At 41.2% G+C, this 21,484-nt stretch overlaps 1 protein-coding gene across 2 annotated transcripts in view; it reads right to left on the reverse strand.

Moving 5' to 3' along the window:
- Window positions 1-4,286: 4,286 nt before the first annotated feature.
- Window positions 4,287-21,484, reverse strand: part of myo16 (myosin XVI) — a 64,691-nt gene continuing 47,493 nt past the window's right edge. Inside the window, exons 28-36 of one of the 2 annotated variants that reach the window (XR_003299834.1) lie at window positions 20,198-20,300; window positions 19,427-19,523; window positions 19,066-19,339; window positions 17,287-17,669; window positions 15,940-17,175; window positions 13,500-13,652; window positions 13,091-13,176; window positions 10,965-11,068; window positions 5,471-5,590 (exon numbers count right to left, since the gene is read on the reverse strand). Coding sequence is in view for 1 of the 2 variants with exons in the window: in XM_026377303.1 (XP_026233088.1) it covers window positions 5,420-5,590; window positions 13,091-13,176; window positions 13,500-13,652; window positions 15,940-17,175; window positions 17,287-17,669; window positions 19,066-19,339; window positions 19,427-19,523; window positions 20,198-20,300 (2,503 nt within the window). In the remaining variant the exon portion in view is untranslated. Of the gene's footprint in view, window positions 5,591-10,964; window positions 11,069-13,090; window positions 13,177-13,499; window positions 13,653-15,939; window positions 17,176-17,286; window positions 17,670-19,065; window positions 19,340-19,426; window positions 19,524-20,197; window positions 20,301-21,484 lie in introns of both variants that reach the window. The other variant, XM_026377303.1, reaches the window with a different exon arrangement.

Consider the following 21,484-nt stretch of genomic DNA (forward strand, 5'->3'; position numbering starts at 1 on the left):
CTAGTTTAGATACACTGCCAACATGAGTTGAGTATTAAAGAAAAGCATTTGACTCGGTCACGTTTGACCCATCTCGCAAACCAGAGGGTAAAAGTGTTTTATATCAAATACGATGTTGAGTCATCCACAAATAATGTCACACTACTCTTCATTAATACATAAAGTTGATCATTAATAAATATTGAATATAATATTGGCCCTAGGCAACTTCCTTGTGGTATTCCACATCCAAGCTTCCTCATAGCAGGATGCCTCTTATTAAAATAAACACCGTGCGTAGTTTCTCACTCGGCTGAGACCCTGAAAACATCTGCGTGTTGTTCTTGGCACTGGGGCAACTTTTGCAACTTTCTGTTATTGTGGACACAATGTGTGTTTTTGTGAGGTGTGTAGGAATATATCCAGAACTCATTTTAAATAACTTTCCATCTTACAGTTGGCCATCTGAAATCCAGTAACAGCAACAACCTGATATCATCATATCATAATATGATATGATCTGGTACAGGAGGCTGTTAAATTGCAAAGAATTAAGAGTTATTGATTTGTGTTTATCTGGAGCTTGTATGTTACCATCACACTTATAATTTGAGCAGATATTAGGTGTCCAATTTTTGTTTTGGCCTACCCAAAAAAAGTGACGTTGAGGTTAAAATAGGAGTTTATGTAGAAGTGACAGTACTCTTATACAACTGTATACGAGCATGTGTCACATTCAATTTCAGTTATAGGTTACACTGGAAAATGGTAAATTCTACAACAGAACAGAAATGACAACAGTTTGTAATATTATGTTTAGCAATACTAAAATCCTAAAGTTACTCAGTGATGTTAAGGCTTAGACAGTCAGTCACACCAGCCACCATGCCAAAATGTTATTAGTTAAATGGTTGTGTGGTGGACAACAGTTGAGTAACTCCTCCTGCTCTGTACTTCTTTCGACCAGTCCCGTTACAGTAACCTATGAAAAAACCCAATGTTCTTTCCAGCTGTACGTATACCTCCAATGTTTTCGAGCACACGCTGTGCTGTACACACCTGGCTGTGTATGAGTCAGCGCCTTCTGGTAGAGGCTGTTTACAGTTATACACACTGACACATAAACTTTAAACGCACACTCCCACACTCCAAGCTGAAGCTTCTAAGTGACTACTGCTTGGGGGAAACATTCCTTTAAGTTACTATAGCGGATTATTAATGTGGGAAGACACTGTTCAATTGTTCCGTCTGACATGACTTGTCTTGACCTGATTCTGAACAGAAACCACCACAGGTTAATAAATACCTGGAGAAACAGACTCTTATCCTGGGAAATGTCACTTCACACTGGCAGTATATTGGGTCTTGCAGATATTAAACTTCTTAAAGGGTTTGTTTACCAAAATTGTATAAAAATATATGTGTTCATCCATCGCTGATGTTGCGTAGCGATGCACATACTTTAGAGTCATGTTTATGAGATTCGTTTCTTCCAAAATTCACTGGAAAAGAAATTTAAATGAAACCAAAACTATGATGGTTGTTTACCACCAGGCATAACTTCAGTAAGACTTTGCACGTAGCACCTGTTCTCCACTGTGTCAATCACACATATACACATACCCATAGAGAAAGCAAGAGCAGCATTCACGCAATTGTGCTTTATTGCTGTACAGGTACAGTACTTATAAAACATTGGGAACATAATAATTATGAAAGAGTACATACAACCTTTTTTTCTTTCCACAAACACTAATGTATGCAGGTTAAAATATCCCATATGTCATGTACAAAACAAAGATAACAATAAAAAAACAACACAATGAAAGGCAGTGAGATACCCCTGTTTAGGTGCTAAAATACTGTGTCTCTCTGGACAACTATACATGGACTGGGGACACTGGCTGTAGCACCAGAGAGCTGATCTCAGAGCAGAGCATTTATAGATTCCTGACTAACAAGGATGACTGGCAGTAATTTAGCTGCCAGAGTTTGGTACGCTTACGACAGACTGAGCTACCTCATCGGGGACTGTGTATGATGGTGGTGATGTGTGGGGGGCTGTTCCAGTTAAAGGGTGGATGTGCATTAGATGAGACAGTGTAGTGATTCACAGTGCAGTGGAAAGCAGTTCTTCACATTAGAGGCCCCTTTTTTTTTCTTTTAGCATGAGCATGTTATAGGTGGGCAGGCCCAACATGTGATCATGCAAGGTAAAAAGCACAAATATGCCTTCAAAGACAATAAAAAACAAATAATCTCCTTGTTTCAGTAAACATGGTTATACACAATATACCACATACACAGCCTATAAATTCTCTTTCACTGACATTGGCAAAGTTGATTAGCTCGATCTTGGTTCCTGTCTGCTGTGTTTGATCACAGATGGGTCTAAATACTTGTGAATGAGTTGATTCACACCATGATGAGAATGTCTGACACAGTTCTGCAGCGCAGTACTACTCATGCAACCCCAATCACAGCACGAGGTGTGAATCATGGAGCAAATCAATACCTTTATGTTATTCACCTGCTTGGAAAAAATTGAACTGCATATATCACTAATGTGACAATAATCACATTAAGCAGTCAGATAGATGCAGGCGTACGTTCCGGTAATAACATACAATGGGTTCCACTGATGTGCACAGGCAGTGAAATAAAAATGTGCATTTGTACATTCGGCCAGTCAGTCAAAAATGCAGCTCAGCTGATACGCTGTGTTTGTTCTGTCCTCTAAATAACTCTTCTTGAATATTTGTGCACCTCCGTGCATCGACGGCAGCTGAGATCGATCCTGTGAAGGTGCTGCTAATTCATAAGCCTGAATCAATCAGACACATTGTGGGTGATCAGCGGGAATGAGAAATCAATTACAGCTATTGATACTTTGTGGCTCTTCCAATTCGGGCCCATCTTCTCAGATCAAACAGCTTGTCGAGACACACCCAGTCCATTACAGGAGTCGACGCGACACCACAGAAACTTTGTGCAATAAAACATCCATGTACAATGCAAACACCTGCCTTGCATCATAGGAACAGAACAACAGGGTCAAGAGGGGAGAAGCCAAATATTAAATAGAGTTTAAGGAATCCCATAGCCATAGACAATCATCTTGAAAAAAAAAAAAAAAGATATTCACATTTTAAAATAAAACTCTTTAAGTCAGTCATTGCATCTAACCCAAGACATTCTTAAATCTCAGCTTCCACATCAACGACACTATTTTTCCTCCTCATCTTGCAATTCAACCTCTGTGCTTTTCTGCTATAGTAAAATCTAGAACATATGACACTGGTCACTATTTACATGTCATGTCACCCGTAGAGCCATTTTCGTCCAACCTGGAGGTGAAGTTGGGGGGGGGGGGTGGGGTGGGAGGTGGAGTCAGTTTGTTGGGGTCAAATATGTAAAGACGAAGGTAGTGGACACACCCACGATGGAGGAATCTGTACAATAATCAAGTTCATCTGTGCGGGAGTTCCTGAGCTCTGCACAGTCTCCTGAACAACACCGAACATTTCAAACTGTCCAGGTGCCAACGAGACACAATGAGAGTTACGTCGCTACTTTTTTTTAAGAGTGACTGTTTTGTTTTTTTGTCCCTCTTTTTAACATATTTTTAAAATCTATTTAGAAACAGTCAATGGCGTCATCACTGAACCGCTGTAAGAGCTATGATTTGGTCATCTGTCGGCCTGTACATATACAGTGGCAAGAAAATGTATGTGAACCTTTTGGAATTTCATGCTTTTCTGCATTAATTTGTCATCAAATGTAGAGTAATAACAAATATAATGTACCTAAAATAATATCAATATTATTGATAACAACCATAAAAACCTTGGAGAAAGGGTAACAAAGTGATGCCAAAGAAATTCACCAATCTACAGTTAAGTCTACAATGAACAATCTATAAATGGAGACACTTTGGGACTGTGGCTACTCTACCATGAAGTGGGCGGCCACAAAAACATTATGATTTGGGTCTGCTTTGATGAATCAGGGGTTGGCCAGCTTGCAGTGACAGGGGGGCAAATTTATTCCCAAGTGTTTCAAAAAAATCGTCAGACTAATGTGAGAATGTCTGTACGTCAGCTGAAACTTTGTAGAAGCTGGGTGGTGCAAAACAGAGCAAAGGGGTCGGGGTCAACCATTTATCAATTCCATGGGTTTGCATACTTTTTCTACTAACACTATGAGGTTTTTATGGTTGGTAAAGACATGAAAGATCAGATTTTTTTGTTATTATTTAGGCACATCATATTTGTTAATACTCTTGACTTAGATGATCAGATCACATTTTATGACAAATTAAAGCAGAAAACAATGAAATTCCAAAAAGGTTCACATACGTTTTCTTGCCACTGCATGAGTATATGGGGACTATAGTATGCAGCTGTTTTTTGTAACTATACTTGTTAGTTTAGACATTTATTTCACAAGTAGTGTCACTTTGGCACAGAGTTTCATGTTCACAACATAAACTATATACCTGTCAGGTAAAACTTTTTTTATTTTAGTTTTTCCTTCATCCCTTAAACCAAAATAGGTTTCTTTGTTTGATCCCCTTCTTGTAGTAAAGGTAAGTGCAGTAGTTTGCATTTTGGCCAGAGGGTTTCTTTCCTCAAAGGCTGGTGGTAACAATGGGGAAGAGAAGTGCACCTTGGGATATTACTGAGGTTACCCTGACCCCTGGTCACTCGTTGCCAGGGCTACAGTAGCACTTAGAGCCCAAAAATGAGAGGCTAAGTGATGACTGTGTACCTGAAAAAGGTCCCATGTCTAAGCCAGTATACTGATGTTAAAAAATGGTGGTGTCCGAAGGCGTCGGTTGACTTGTAAACTTTTGAGCAGTCTGAGAGTCAGGGGTGCACACATACAAGAACTCGTGGGATTATCACAGATGTGAATGTCACAGAACAGCTCGTCAAGTATGATCAGCACCATGTTTAGGGATGGAGCTCTTACGTGCGCAGCAGTACATCCATAGAATATCTTACTAGTATAAATGCTGCTACTTTGTTTAACTGACATCATACAACTGAGATAAATAATATGTTCAGCTTCATCATTTTCTGACAGTTTGTGTATTTTTGTTAATAAAATATTTGATCACAGAATAACCCCTAGCTCCACATGAACCTCTACTGTGTCTGCTTTGCTCTATTGTTTCATGGCTAACACTTACTAGTGTCATAGTGCAGTGCTTGTACCCTATAGGTTGGGGTCTCATCCACAGTCGAGGAAAAAGTGGGAAAGGCAGCCCAGGGACTAGGCTCAGGCTTTGGGGCTTAGAACTTAAGTCTAGTCCCTGGGCACTAACATTGCTTGGTCCACATATAAAAAACACACAGAGCATGTGCGAGTGTGGCTCAAGACAGAGAATGAACTTTACAGCCAATACTGTACATGTGAGTGTATCACACAGCCTCTGTCATGGAGAGGCCTTTCTGTTGGTCCAGAGCAGCGTGGGGGGCAGGGGTGGCGACTGAGGTGGACGGTGCTTCCAGTCACCCCGCCCTTCACACTGCGCTCGCCGCCACCGTAGAAGCTCCCTTAGGGCGGTGCTCTCATCCCCATTGGACAGACGTAGCCGCTGGAACACCTGGAGCAGAGATGGGTAAAGAGAGGAAAGAGAATATTTACATTCAACACATAGACTGAATAATGAGTTTCCCTGAATGAGCAGATAATTAAAGGTGACATGACCGGACTATGACAGAATATAGCAGGGAGAGGAGAGTATGAATGAGCGGCAGTGGTTTTATGAAAAGAAAACACTTTGTCAGTGTCAATCCTAAAAACAGATGGAAGAAATTAAAAATATCATCTTCTACCTTGTTTTTATTAGCGATTACCATACAGATACAGATTTGTCTGTCTTTATCTCAAAAAAAGGCAATAAGCAGTGGGCTAATTATCTTTTCTTGAAGTGTGAAATTGATCTCATGACTCTGTACTAAACAACTCTGAGATGTACCCGTGAACGGCACAGAGCCATCTCATGACACAGCTGATACAGCAACAACCAGCTGGGGGAATCCCTTCACTAACTGAAACATTTAACAGCAACCTATTTCCACGTTCCACCTCTGGATGTCACATACATTACCTCAAACAAGGTCTTTTTTCTCACGGAAACTCAGTTAAAAAAAAACCCAAGTGCACACACCTCACGTCAGTCTATATAGAGCAAATCATAAGTCATTTGCCAGTCAATACTCAGGTAAATCAATCAGGTAGAATATCAGGTAGAATTTCAATCTGCCACAGCAACAGCACTGCACGCTGATGACCCAGACCTGATTAAAAACCGGACTGCTTCTTGTCAGTGCTCAGAGACAAGGTTTAATGGTTTAATTAGTTTGGCTAACAATGGCTTGTTAGGTTTGAAAAGCACATTGCTAACAGGAAGTTAACACAGGTTTCTATCTAGTTTCATCTGTTTCATCTTAATACACACAGTTTTTATTCCGAGTTTATAGTATCAGGACATTTTATGTGAGATTAAAACTACAGTGGCCATTTCAGTGTGATTCATGTCTATTTTAATAATTTCTGGAGACTAATAGAGATCTGATGCACAGTAAAAGCCTTAGTCATATATAGCTACTGTTTATCTGGCTTTAGATAAACATACAGTATTTATTAGTGACATATTCTCACTGTGTGTTTTAGTCTTTTCTTAGGATTTACCTATAAGTGCACCTATTACATACTTTAATGTAGACACACGTATTATGTGTGGAGAACTAAAACACCTGTGAGTGTGTACATACACACAAAAACACTCGTATAGATTGACTGCCTGCCCAGGCATAAAACTTAGTGACCTAATCCATAATTTACACCTCCCTGTCAGGCTATTCACTGCACTGGCGCCAGCCAGGAACACCGGCTACTGGAACGGTAGACAAGTAGGAACACTGTGTCCTTCTGCAATGGACACTTGAAAGCACATGCACACAAGACAGAGATGGCCACATATTTTTTTTTATTACTTAAACTTTATAATTGTTATATTTCTCAGTCAGAAAATGCACAAAGCCATCAAACTTTGGATTGGTTGGTTAAATTAAACTGCATTCAGTGGGCAATATAAAGCTTCATTGTTCATTTAAATGGGAACACTCCATTGACACTGTGGTGCTGCAAATGTAGAGGGCAAAAACATTGCAGGGTCATCTGAACCTGGCTCAATTGTTTTCGTAATGCAGCGTCATCCAGCAAGGTACTGCGCTGACCAATCAAAGACATGCAAGGGCACATTCCTGGTAGGTTATTTGCAGTGTTTTGGTGCCTGATAAGCTTCTGACTCGTGAATCTGTTACTCAAACTGGACTTCCTGGAATTTATTTTTTTTGTCTCACTGGTACTTGAAACAACACTCCCCCACCACTGCTGCCCCTGGCATTTTTTTAGGTCAGAGCTGTTTTCTGTCTGAACACCTACTTACTTGTAGTCCCTAATAAGATCTGACACAAGTGATTTTTAAATAATATGAAACTGCTGCACCATGTTTACAAATTGGAAATCTTATGGTCATAATATAATAATATAGTTTCACCAATGACAATAACCACTGAGCTTCTCCCACACATATAACAAACAACTATACATGCCACTGGGCCTACACCCTAGCATGTACACAAAATGACAAATGTTAGGCCGCTACATCACTGTTTTCTGTATGATCTTGTGTGTACATCACATAAAAACCATTATTTATACCTCTGATAGCCTTTCTAAAAAGACGATCAATAACTGTTCCATGTTTTTTTAATATGACTAGACAGAGTAATTAAAATGCTTGTATTTCTAGATCCAGGACAAGCATCTAACTAGGATGTGCTGTTTAAATTTGTTTGCTTGTTTCAGGGGTAGCTGATTTTTCTCTAGTACCGAGTCTGCTGATCTATTCTGTTGTTAGTGTTAAGAAGGGCAGCCAGAAAGTTTTGCTCTTCTAATGACTTGGATACTTAGTCTTCGTTAGTTTTTGCTAGTTTCAGCTTACTATTTACACCTTTGGCAACAAAGGCACCCAAATTAGTCGTGTTTCAATGAGGGGGTGGTATTTAAAGTGGAGAGATCATTTAAAAACCCAGATCCTTATTTGGGAAGTTAGGATAAGCCCTCCCTCATCAATCTGTCCATATATTAGCTTCTAATTAATGGCTCACTGACCAGATCCGTGAACAACGCACCACACTTAAGAGTGCTGAGAGGAAGTGGCGCAAGTCCAAGGCTCCATCTGCTTTAAAAATTCAAAATAAGAGCCTGCTGGCGTTTCTTACAGCGCTACAAAGGGTCTTCAATCCACTGACTGACTTCCTTTCTAGAAATGACCTCCTAGATGTTAACCAGTCCGGCTTCAGGAGCAGTCACTTCACAGAAACTGCACTCCTAAAGGTCGTGGATTTCTGCGGGCTGCAAAATGTGGATCTGGTGGTTGGTTATCATCAACCACCAGATCCACCTTTCTACACTTTCTGTTTTGGGCATCACTGGGACAGCTCTGGCCTGGCTTAAGTCCTACTTGTCTGGACATACCTTCAAGTTATCTTCGCAGGGACAGGTTTCTAACTGTCACCAGCCAGAACTTCAAAAAAACACAACATCAGCATCAAAATACAACACAAATCATTGTGCGGGCTCTGGTCATACTGTATCTCAGCTTGACTACTGTCAACAACTACAACGTGATGTCTTACTGACGGGGTTACCATAAGAGGACACGTTACACCACTTTTCAGATCTCTGCACAGGCGTCCGGTAGCTGCCAGCATCAAGTTAAAAGCACTGCCTTCAATGTGGTAAACTCAGCAGCACTGGACCACCACTTGTGGTCCCATCACCTCACCTCAAAAGATGCCAGGCGAACCTTTTCAGCTCTGTGTTTCCACAATGGTGGAATGACCTACCCACCTCTGCTGCCTCACTCTCAACTTTCAAAAACTTGCTGAAAACAGAACTCTTCCAAATCTTTCTCTAAACTTAATAAAAATAAGAATATTGCACTTATACCCCATGAAATGAAACAGCTCTTTTTAGAGCACTTTACTTTAAAGTTCATGTCCTTGGCTTTCCTCATTTGCTTGCTTTCTACCTCACTTTTAAGTTGGAAAAAAAGATCAACAAAGAGGCGGAGAGATGTTGGTGGTCGCTGATGACCTACTAAGCTCTTTCCTGGAAAATTTAGTGGATAAGTTATGTGTTGTGGAGATTTCAAAGAATCTGGCATGGTACCTTTACTCCCACATATACTTTAACCCTGGTAAACACAATGGATTCACAAAGAGAAACAGAAGATTTTCTGTTACTCCAGCACACTATTTAAGTGTTGTTATTTTCAGTAGCAAACAGTCCTTTGCCTATTTTAAATGTCCTTACTTTGTCTGAAAGAATAAACAAAGGTTATTCATTTCTTTACCATCCAATTATTTAGCAGCCTGTCTTTTCTTTTTATGATTAAACTGCTGCTGAGTATTAACAACAGGAACCAAAACAAACCAGTCCATTCATTCTTAACTGAGTTATCCACCCCCCTCTGCTTCCTTCATCCTTTCCTTTTTATTTATCCCGTTAGATCTGCTAATCCTGCACAAACACAGTCTGGAATGCAGCTAATTGAAAGGTATTTTGGGTCACTAAGTTGTTCCCATCTCTTGAATGTACTCATGATAATGAACCTGTTCCAGACAGGAACACTGGGTGTTCTTTGCCACTATTTTTTTTAGGTTTTATCAGATACATCAGGATAAAGACTTGGAATGACTACAAAAGAACAACTCTCGGTTAGATGTCTCACAATGATGCTGAAAAAAAAGAGTGTGAGAAACATTTAAATGGTTGTGTGATGGATCTAGCAACATAAAATCTCAGCAAATGAATAAGTAACAATAAAAACTGCAGCTCTTCTTTGCTGAAAAGACTTGTTTGGAATTTAAATGTTTGTCTGCAGTTAAATCCAGGTTATCAGTATCTGCTTTTATGGTCATTTGTGTTTATAAACACAAGTTAGGGTTATGTTAATCGAAGCACAGTGTTAAAGCTACCACGAGTATACAATATTTATGGACCAATATCCAATAAATAATTTTCCATCATAATTTCTGTCTTAAATTTTGGTCTTAACCTCAGTAACTGACACCTTTTTTCACTAATGCTTGCTCAAGGTTGAGTTTCTATATGATTATGTAAGATCTTGACTTCACTCTGTAAAGTGCCTTGAGATATTTCTGTGCTTTATAAATAAACTGAATTGAACTGCTTTGAATTTAGAAATATACAATATATATATATATATACATATTTATATATACTGTCAATATACCGGATTCTTTTCTCTCAATAACCCACAGATCAGCTTAGTGCTAAACTAGCCCTGTGGACTTTCTAAACACAGCATCTTACTAAAGAACAAACAATGCTAATATCTTCAGTCTGGACAGTGTGTGCTGGTACACTGACGTAGAGTCTAGCTTGAAGCCCAGAGCTGCAGTTTCCTTCCAAAAAAAATAAACACAAAAATGTTGTATTTATTTTTGTGACTTTTCGCCTCCAACTCTGACCTAACAAAGACAGAGGGCAGATTACTCATCTGATTCCAGACCAGTGTCAGGACAATGAGAACAGTAAACAAGGGGAACAGGTAAAGCTGAGGTGATGTCCTGCAAAAGTAGTAGATTCAAGCTTTTTCTACCAAGGACCCACATTTTCAGAAGACACAAATCTTGTCCTGTATATTTTGATCAGAATATCCTTACACTGAATACAAACTGGAATTGAAACAGCAGTGAATTTAGGATGAAGACCAACACTACAGGCTTTGTTCTCCATGAAGGAGCAAACTAAAAATGGACTCTGGGTGGATTTTTTTTACTTTGAACTTCTGAAATGAGGATCATTGCTGATATGATCCCATGTTGGATAGATGAAAAACACTGGGTAGAGAGCAGCGAGGCATGACATACACTCACCACATCCCTACATGTGAACAGAGCTTCCAGTGAGCCCCCCTGCCCCCCTCACTCTTTTAGATGGCGGCCCCCGCACCGAATGGAGAAAAGTTGAGATGTCCCCTCTGGAAGATAAAAGAGGGCATAAGAGTAACAACCAAGCTCATCAGAATCAAAGGGAGAGAGAAAGCGAAAGGAGAAGTAATTTGGGTACATGAGAACAGCGAAATAGTTCATAAAGTCTCAGAAAATCTTTGTAATGCTGGACTATCTCATTAGCAGTTAGAAGGGGTACAAACAGTCAACCTGAGCATTGTGAGGAGGGTACACAACGTGCCTTCACATCTCTAGGCAGTGTCTTATGAATGATTTGTCCTGAGCTGCTCTGAAAATGGCACATTACGTACTTCGCTTGTTCTTGAGCTTCATGCACCACTGACTGATGCAGTCTGTGCTGAATCTCAATCACTTTCCATCTGCTATAACTTTCTTTTTAGTGCGACTTCCTATTAAGAAGGGCATTTCTTTAAGACCCTTTAGCCGATTCCTCCTAGGTAACCTTACATTATTGTAAAATGACTTCAAAATTGAACTACTGTACAATATTGGAACAGTATCGGTGTAGTAAAGCCTACAATAACAACATCTGTAGATTACTTACTGTTAGGTCTGCTGATGTTCAAAATTAATAAATGTTATGAATTTGTGTTTCCGATATGTTTTTCCAGGTCAGGCTGAGTCATGTTGTTCTTCAGAAGTCACGTTTCTGGTATAATTCAGAGTTATTTCTCCCACATTTCATGTTTGACAAACAGAACTGTATATTAAACCTCATTTTTGTGTAACTGATCCTTTGCAGCCAAACCTGTGTTAAAGTTTATTTTGTCTGACCACGCCAGGATTTGGAAATAACGACTGAGCTGAGTAGAGTGGTAATGAATGCTGGTCAACATAGTATTTATGAGCTGTGATTAAATGTCAAACTGTTCCATTCTGTTGTCTGACAACAGAAACTGAAAAACCTGCTCCTGAATGTCCGGAGCGGAGGTTAATGGGCTGATTCCCTCCCTCACTTAGCTCTCTTCTGTTTTTCTCTCTCTTTCACTGCCAAACGTGAAAAACTAGTTTTGCTGTGTATGTGTAAAAACAAATCAGAGACAAATAAAAAATACTATTAAGTTCAGGTAAAATTAAATTACCAAGAAATATGTACGTTTCTAATAAGACATGAGTTGTTCTGGTAAAAATACTTCCAGTGTGTGAAGATAGCAGAGTGAGGAAAACAACCACGTGCGACATGTTCTAGTCATAGGACCAGTGGACACACACACACCGGCTGGAATGGCAGCAGACTGTCTCTGGCAGCCGTGACAGAGCCAGAACGTGACAAAGCTGGATGATGTGTACACTGGCTATGAAGGAGGTTGAGATTATTATTTGAAATCAGATCTTCTCTCTTCTGTCCCACTAAATATTTATCAGGTTGTAACATTGAGATGACATTATTCTGAGTTGTAATTATTGTTAGTTAACATACTTTTTAGCTAGACAAAGTGAGAGTTATAGTATTGTCTATCAAGCACAGGACAAGGGTAGAGCTCTCTCAGTTTAATGGCTGATAATTAAGTTAAAAGACAGATCAAAAGAGAGTTGGACTCCGGTGTTAGAGGATCAAAGACAAATCTTACTAAGTGTCTGTTTTTGCCTGAGGTGAAGGTACAGCAAATGATGATCGTCATGAGAGTTTGGCTCTCCCTATGCTGTGACAAAACTTTTGTAACACGTGTCTAAAATTTTGTAGTGTAAATTTACACATTTATCAATCCCATATAATGTGGCTCTGTTTGGCAGTATGTGTTTGTGTGTTAACTTGTGCGCATGTATAGGTATGCAGGACATTAAATTCAACCATGTAACCATATGCCTGTCTACAAAGAGAAAGCTCGATGATACATGATGTCCAAAAGAGGACACTTTCCATTCCACTCAAAATGTCAACAAACTAAAAACAAAATGCAGGCTTGACATGGTTGTATTGTTATTGTGTGTGGGTGTATGTGTGTAATCATACAGTATGTCTTTATATGCCACTCACAGATTGTGCCTGTTTATGCATTGTTGTTTTTGTTTGTTACCTGTGCGTTTACCTGAGTATGATGGCTGTCCATGTGTCTCTGCAGAGAGGTGGCGCTGGAGGTGTTTGACTTGCTGTGACTCTCATCCTCTAACGATCCTGGACATACAATATCAAAAGCTTATTACAAATATTGTGTGCACACCCCATCACTTATTTACTAGAAACTGGTTAGGAAAATACATTTTTAGGGTTAGCAGCTTGTCAGTATTTTACACTGATTACATTCACATCCTGCTAAAAAGATCAAATGTAAAATGAATTCTGTAAATACTACATATGTCATCTGTAACTAACATTTCTCTCTGGACCCTCTTTCTATATATATATATTATGCAACATCTATAAATATAATTTTATTTATTTAATTTAATTTTTTTTTTTTTTATTTTGACTGTAAAATTACAATAACAAGCTGTTACCGTTGGATATCTGGTTGCCGTTTTCTACCGGGGCAGGGCTTGGGGAGTGAGGAGACTGGTTGTTGGCATTCCTGTCCTGGAGCTGCAGAGATGGTGAGGTTGGGGCAGAACCACATTCTTCCCTCCCTGGCAGATTGATATTAGAATTGAATCCTGAGAAGAACATAGTACCAGGAAAGTCAGTCACTCATGTCAGTGCGTGTCACACCAGATACTGCATAGATTCACTTTTACATCATGCATCATCTTATCATCATCTCTGTACTTAAGGAGTAAGGTGAATACAAAACTATGTATCTGCTTTATGCTTTAATTTGCCAGAAAACTACATTTTGCTAATATTTTTAAAAAGCATCTAACAATATATTCATTTTCTGTATCTTGCCCATATACTTTATGCCTCATCTGTCTCACTATTTAAAAAAACGGTATTCATTCAGCCCTGTCCAGTTGGAAGGTGACTCCACATGACCTGCTTCTGCCCCATGATGCTGTTCCTCAGGGCTCACATGAGACGGTGGTTACATTTGTGTTGGAAAGTGTGAATGGGAATTCATCAGCTGCTGTCCCACACTGAGAATGTGGTCCCCCCATTGGTCACAAGATGCCTAAATATAAATGTATGGTCCCATGGTGTAGGTGTGTTTTTGAGAGAGTCAAAAGGCCAGGTAGAGGAACAGTCCATTTGATGGTTGCATGTAAAGGGATAAGTCACAGTGAGTATTTTGATTATATTTTGACAATAATGCAATGTAATTGGACTTTTATCCAGTTTTGGGAAATCTGTATGTTGCTGCTGAGGCATAAGGTGTCTTATGACAGTCATTCCCTGAAGTTTGTCAAGACCACCTGCCCTCTTCCCCTTTCAATCCTGTGGTTGTCTCATTCCGTCAGGATGAGGACAGGGTGGAGGAGAAGGGAAAGGCAGCTGCTCTTCACAGAGATATCTGGGATAGCAACTGTAACCCCCGGTCACTCCCAAAGCATCAGGTATCAAACTCAGTCATTTAAAAGCCAGGAGGGAACGGAAGTAGACCATCCTGTTAAGCCCATCGGCATCCCTCTGCACTCTGATCTAAGCAGACCGCCTTGCTTTCCCTGCTCAAAATAACAACAAAGTTGTGAACTCCAGTGCCAGCCCCTGTCACACACACTGTTTCCATGACGCCAGCGCTTTTCCTGCACAAGTGCAGGTGCCGATGAAGAGTTAAGTGCAAGACGTCACATGGCGCATGTGTGTCAGCATGTGCATTGCTTTCATACCGTCTCTTATAAGGAGTGCAGCTTCATGCCCCTTGAACTTTACAGTTATAGAAGTCTAATACAAATCAAGCAGCTCTGCAGGAAAATAAACCTCTAGCAAAACAAGCTAATAATTTCACTTGATCGCAATTTGTCTCACTTGTTTCCAACATTCCAACAGTCCAGGATGTTCTGTCTGTGGCTACTGGGCAGTCACTCCTTAGGCTACCTTAGGTAGAACATGAGTGAGCTGCTAAATATTTGATATCCATCCTCATCATTCTACTGCTCATGCATTATTAACCCAGCCACAACTAATACACCTTGTATGCGTATTGATGCAGATGAAAACATGGCAGAACAATACAGGATTCTACCATGTATAAACGTTTAATTTCTCAAGCTGTATCAATGCAAAATTCACTTTCATAAAAGCACCACAGACTAATCTCTGTGTGAGCTAAAAACCCTCTGACCCACTGTGACCCATTTCATTGACTATGTGTGACAAATATGTTTGTCCTGTTTCTGCAAAGGTCAACTTTTGCATCAGTGTCAAAGTATGCATTCTGCACGTAATGCACACCGATACAGCAAGATCATGCTTATGGTGCTAACTAACATGTTAGAAGGCAGCTGCAGTAGCCAAGGGGCACTGCACTGGAGACTGTAACAAATGGGTTGCCTTAAGTGGGCCAAAGAGTTTGGTTGGCTACAACACCTAAACTGATGCTAATAAATGTAGAGAATGAGGACTGATTGATGAGAAAGCCTTCTGGGTGCTGGTGCACCTCAACTCTATGTCACTAAAACACAGAGCTTGCAGGTCTACACTCCCATAAAGAAACAGGGGGTAATTACTTACCAGCAGCTCTACACTGCTCCTGTTTTACAGGAGGTAAATACCCACATTTAAACAAATGATCTGGCACAGCCCAAACTTAGACATGAACTAATCACAACAGAGACTAAACATAATGGATATAAGCACTCCTGCACAGGGAACACATAGGTGGACTGTATGAAATAGATTCATATATGTATTGTGTGAGCTATTCCAACTGTATGTGGACCATTTACTTGTGAATGTAAATGGAAATAATCCTGATTGGAGGTAAAACAGCAATTTTAATGTGGTGATCTTCTCTCTTCTAGAGTTTAGGATGTGAGTGTGTGTGTGTAAGTATTATTGACAGACCTCCATCTCTTGTCTTGCGGCCAGACTTCCTAAGCAGGCTTCGTCCGGAGCTGAACAAGGTGTTGAGTTCATCCAGGGGGCTGGTCAGAGGTCTGCCATTGGCTGGGTTGAACAGCAGGGGAGAGGAGGAGCATGAGTGTGCTCTCCGAGGCTCAGGACGAGACATCTTCACTGGGGAGTAGGGAGGTGGTTTCCCCAGTGGTTCCCCACCTGCCCTTTGTGAGGACGTTTTAGGAGAATCTGAACCCCCTGTGACAGATGCTGCTCGCGTCAAAGCCAGGAAGCTGGCTTCTGGTGGGAAGGTGAAATGTGAAGGGGGTCTGTAGGGAGGTGGGGGGGCACTGGGGGGAGGAGGTGGGGGTGGAGGGGTGAGTGGAGGTGTAGACTTCTTCTCTGGCATGAGGACAGTGAGGCTAGGAGAGGAGTCAGCCCTTTGTCGAGCATACTGTGGGGAGAGGGGGCTGTCAGGGCCAGTAGCATAGTTTAGGTTTGTCTCAAACACTGGCAGCTTCTTTACCTCTAGAGGGGTGAGAGGTGACTCATCTGAAGCAGGAGAGCAGGTGACAGGGGAGGGTGGAAACACCAGGAGAGGGGGACGGTGGGGGAGTAAATTGGGGAAGGGAGCAGGGATGTCACAGCTTCCGTCTTTTCCAGGCTGATTTTTGAGAGCTCCACTGTTGGATGTGCTCTGTGAGTGAGCGATGTCCATAGTAGCAGTCATTCGTTTGGTCTCCCCACTCTGAGGAGGAGATGAGCCTAATCCCACCAGACCCAGGCCTAGACCCTCCAGTTTGGCTGTTTTGGTAACAACAGCAGCAGCCGGGGCTCCATCTTCCGGTGGAAAATACTTCATCTCCTCATAGACGGCTTCTGAATCAGCTTGCTCCGGGCTATCAGGCGGCTCCTGGAGGCTCCGAGCCCGTGGTTGAGAGCCCAGCATCTCTATGTATACATCCTCTTCATCATGGCCTTGGTACAAGCTCAGTGCTACCCCTTGTGGAGCGTCAATGGAGGCTGCTCTCTGCATCGAACCACCAAATGCTCCAAATCCCCCAGCGCGGGACAGCAAGGCTAGCTTCACATCAGCAGGACGTAGTTGGTGGAGGTGGGGCGCTACAGCATTGATCTCCTCATATGACCCTGTGAGCTTGGTGTTGGGACTGCGCTTAGGTTTTGGAGGCGGCACCTTCCTCATGGTTGTGTAGTCATCACTATGGGGGCGGGGCTTAGACAGAGCTGAGGATATAAATAAAAAAACAACAATTAAATGCAGATAAAGTCGAAGCATTGAAACTGCAATAAAACACCATCTGTTATTTTTTCCAAAGACCAGTGGAGGTGATGCACCTGAAGGGTCTGTGGGGGATAGCTGTGATTTAGGGGGGCTTCCAGCTGGCGAACCATAGCCCTCTGGAGTGGAGCTCTCTTTGGCTGCCATCACCAACCCGGCACTAACTGCTTCATAAGATGCACTCAGGCGAGTGTTGGGGTCCCTCTTTGGTTTGGGAGGAGGTTGCTTCCGAGGAGAGGAAAGAACTCCCCATCCTGCGCCGTCCTCATTGGCATAAGCTACCTGCGTCAAGACTGGTTTGATGGGTGGACTGGCAGACGTATGGACCATGTTCTCCATGGCAAGGGGGATGGGTACTGAGCTGGATCGAAAGTGGCGAATGACCCGACTGCCACCATTCACAGGGCCCTCGTGGACTTTCCCACTTTTCTCCACCAGCCTATAAATGAATGATGAATGATCAGGAACAGAATTCATGTTTAAATTAAGAAAGAAAATATACACTTGGATTTTGTTGTGTTTTCATCACTATTATCTACCAATAATACTATCTGAATTAGCTCCCTCATTTGTGGCCAATTCCTGTTCATGCTGTCCTTAATAGATGTTTAAAAACTTTAGCCACATGCAAAATTTTTTTGGGGGGGTGGGGGGGAGGTGGCCAAACATGTGTGTAGATAATGAAAGGAGGCATTTTAAAAATCTGGGGAAAAATTAGGCAAGTCTGGGTGAATGTGTTTGTGAGTAAGAGTGTAGATGTGCCCGTTAATCCCCTCTGCATTACTGAAGCCATGACTCCTCTAGTCTGTCTACTGACACCCCCCACCCCCACGCCACTCCTGTTAGAAGCCACCATGTGCTCTGGTTTCCTGTCCCAGCAGCAGATGTTACAGGCACAAGGACACTCAGGGGACAGAGAAATCATCTGTGTGTATGTTCCTATTTGTCTTTTAGGATGTATTACTTTAAATAATGTCAACATTCAAAATGAATTTTTAAAATATATCCAAACGTGTTAAAAGTTGCTGTTGCAGATATGTGCATAATGTGCATTTACATGTTTTCTTTTGTGGTTATTGCTCATTAAAATGAATTAATTATTTACTAATAATTACCAATCTATTCACTTTATTGAGTTTTATTTAACTTTTACTTAATGATTAAGTTGCATATTGTATCTTTAAAGCTTTAATTTCTTGATTTAAGTTTAAGTTTTCAAACCATACAAATCTATGAGTGTTTGTGACCATGTGTTTTGGCACCCCTTCAAAATAACTTCCAGAGAAATACCAGTTCCCCCAGGTTTGACATGTTATATTAGAACGAGGTGAGGCAGAGATAAGGATAACGTTCCATAAGTGCAACACAATACAAATACAATCTGATAATGCAACTCATTATCTGACCATCCATCATGAAACAAATAGAAGCCCTCAGCTCAAAAGGATTCAATGACATAATTAATCATAAAACACACGCCACGCCATCATACACACACATGCAGAAACACACACACACACACACACACACACACACACACACACACACCCTCATACATTCTGCAAATGGCATTAACAGACATAATTAGACTTAAATTATATTTTAGTAAGTAACAAAAGCCCAACTTTAGCAAGACTGCAGTCTTGGATACATTAGCATGAAGTAATCAGTAGCATGGCGGAAGTGTATCAACCAAATAATTGGTCAAATAAATATTTGCTGACAATGTGGACAAAACAAAAAATGTACAAATACATACAGCAAATCTAGAAAAAGTTCACAACTGCTAATCCAATACCTAATTCCCCTGTGTGTGAAGGTGTTTGCTAATTTACCGCCTGACAGGCTGATCCTCCTCCTTGCCCACTGGCTCAGGCCGCTCTCCAAGTGGTGGGCTGTTGCCAATGGTGCTGAGAAGGCTGTTGCCATGGCAGCGCAGACGGTCGCTCTCTCGTGCAATATCGGATGCATTTTGGATGACCAGCTGGTCATATGTTCGCATCCCCATATCCTCTGCCCCCTGCAGGAAACGCTGGACACTGCATTCCTCTTTCTGCTGTAAGGACAGTCTGCGTTGAACTCTCTGTCTGGCCAGCCAGCCACGCACCACTGAGACATGGGAGGGAGATGTAAATGTTAGAGACAAACAAATTCTAAAATACATCTTTGTTGCTGGTTCAATATTTTGGGTATTACCTTTCTGACAAGTGATGATCTTTTTATGAAGCTGGTAACAGCGGTCGTTGAGCTGGTCAGCCTGCCAGTATCTCAGAAACACTTTACTGCTGCCCATCTACACACAAAACATAACATATATTTTCATGAAAAGCGTATGCAAAAGTTTAGTCACACACAACACTGGCCTCATCTTCAGCTTTTTGGAAGGAGCTAGCAGACCTTGTGAGTCTGTTTTCAGTTGGAAATCTCACAAGTGTGTGACTTGTTATTTGAAAGATGGAAGAGTAGTGATGTGTAATAATAGGCGGGTGTGGCGTATGGGCAGGGTGTGGGCGTGTATGTTAACACTACATTCACTTCCTGATCTTAGGGTGCATTTGGTGGGTGACGGAGGTCATTCTATACCAAGTACTCAGAATTGTGGGGGTAACATATGCCGATAGACACTATTCATTCCAGCACATGCTAATTGTAGGAGTTACGTGAGTGTGTAAACAGGGCTGTAAGAATAGGTGTCTGGACAGCATTGTTAAGGAGTGTGTATGTGTGAGGCAAGCGCTCATGTGACCTGTAGGGTCAGAAACTCAGACACAACAGCAGTCTGGGAGTCAGGGCAGAAAGGGGGGGGCAGAGGAGTCCACGCTGCTGTGTGAGCAGAATTATGATGAGATGGGACAGCTGGAACTAGCTTTCAAAGATTCCATGGGATCTTTCAGTTCGAGGGTCAGGGATTAAGGCGTTTGACAAATCTTTTGTTATTGGTGGAAGGAGAAAGAGAGACACACACACCTGCCATCCCTGGAGTTTGGACTGCTGCAGGACTGAGCGACATCTCTCCTCTGGTGACAATTTCTTCTTGTCTCCCAATGTTGGGACGACAAGGTCTTTATATCTGAGACACGCAAAGAAAAACAGAAAATATCAGACCTGTCAAGACAAAAGACCTAAAAGGGCCAAATTTAAAATTTCAACGAGACAATGTGACACCGCCTCTTTTCAGAAACAATGGGTGCACAGGTCAGGGAGGTCATACAGCAGACCAGCCAAAGAGCATCTGTTCCTATTGGCCCTGGGCAACAGTTGCTATGAACTGTCAGCTGGATGGAGACAGTGGTTTTGTTTGTGCCTGAGGTTAGAGTGGATAAAGGGAAAGGGAGCTATATTGATATAGAATTCACAGAGAGAAAATATACAGCTATTTATATGTACCTAACTCGGGATGTTTTTATATAGGTTGGAAATTATGTTTAGATATAAATGGATGAGCAGTGTTAAACTGACAGAAGATGTGCTTTGAAAGTAAAGTTGTCTTTTGTAGAACAATTACAAAAGAATCAGTGTTACAAAGGCTTAGCCTCTAATTTTATGATGGGAAAATGGAGCAACACATTATGCAATCAGCTGCAAATGACACAGTAGTGTGTGTTCATCAACTAGTGCAAACCATTACAGTGGGTGTGGTAATCCTAATGTGAATATGTTATAAATATTGTATATATGCTGTTGAGTTCTGACTAGATAGCTGGTAAACAAACCTTTTCACCTTTGTCTATACAGACACATAATAAAAGAATGTATGTTAGAATTTAAAATTACTGATTTAAGCTTGATAAAGTTAATCACAAGGTAAAGTAAGTCAGCAACTCTGAATGATACAGGAATGTCCGCCAATCAATACACAAATACGACAAACTCCATATCAGTTGCTCAGAGCATTTTAGCAGTCGGGGCTCTATCTCTTCTATCATCAATGACGGGTAGAACCAGCCGATGATGTCACATATCTGATGAGGCAAAAATAACAAGCAGATGGCTGAAAGCATAAACCACTTGTGTTGTCAACAGTGAGTAAGTGAGTGCATGTGAATGTAGGATGTGTTTGATTTGCAGGAGTGGGGTCTGTATGAACTTTCCCTAACCCTCTCTGTGTATGGTAATGCCAGTCCTGCAGACAGCACACACTGTCCCCCTGGGCCTATAAAACACAATGAACTCCGTAAACCCATGACCTCCGCTATGAGGATATGAAAACCATTGATGGTCTCTGTTTTTACAAGACCCAAGAGAGCTTAACGT

This window comes from Anabas testudineus, chromosome 21 (genome assembly GCF_900324465.2).
Source record: "Anabas testudineus chromosome 21, fAnaTes1.2, whole genome shotgun sequence".
NCBI lineage: Eukaryota > Metazoa > Chordata > Actinopteri > Anabantiformes > Anabantidae > Anabas > Anabas testudineus.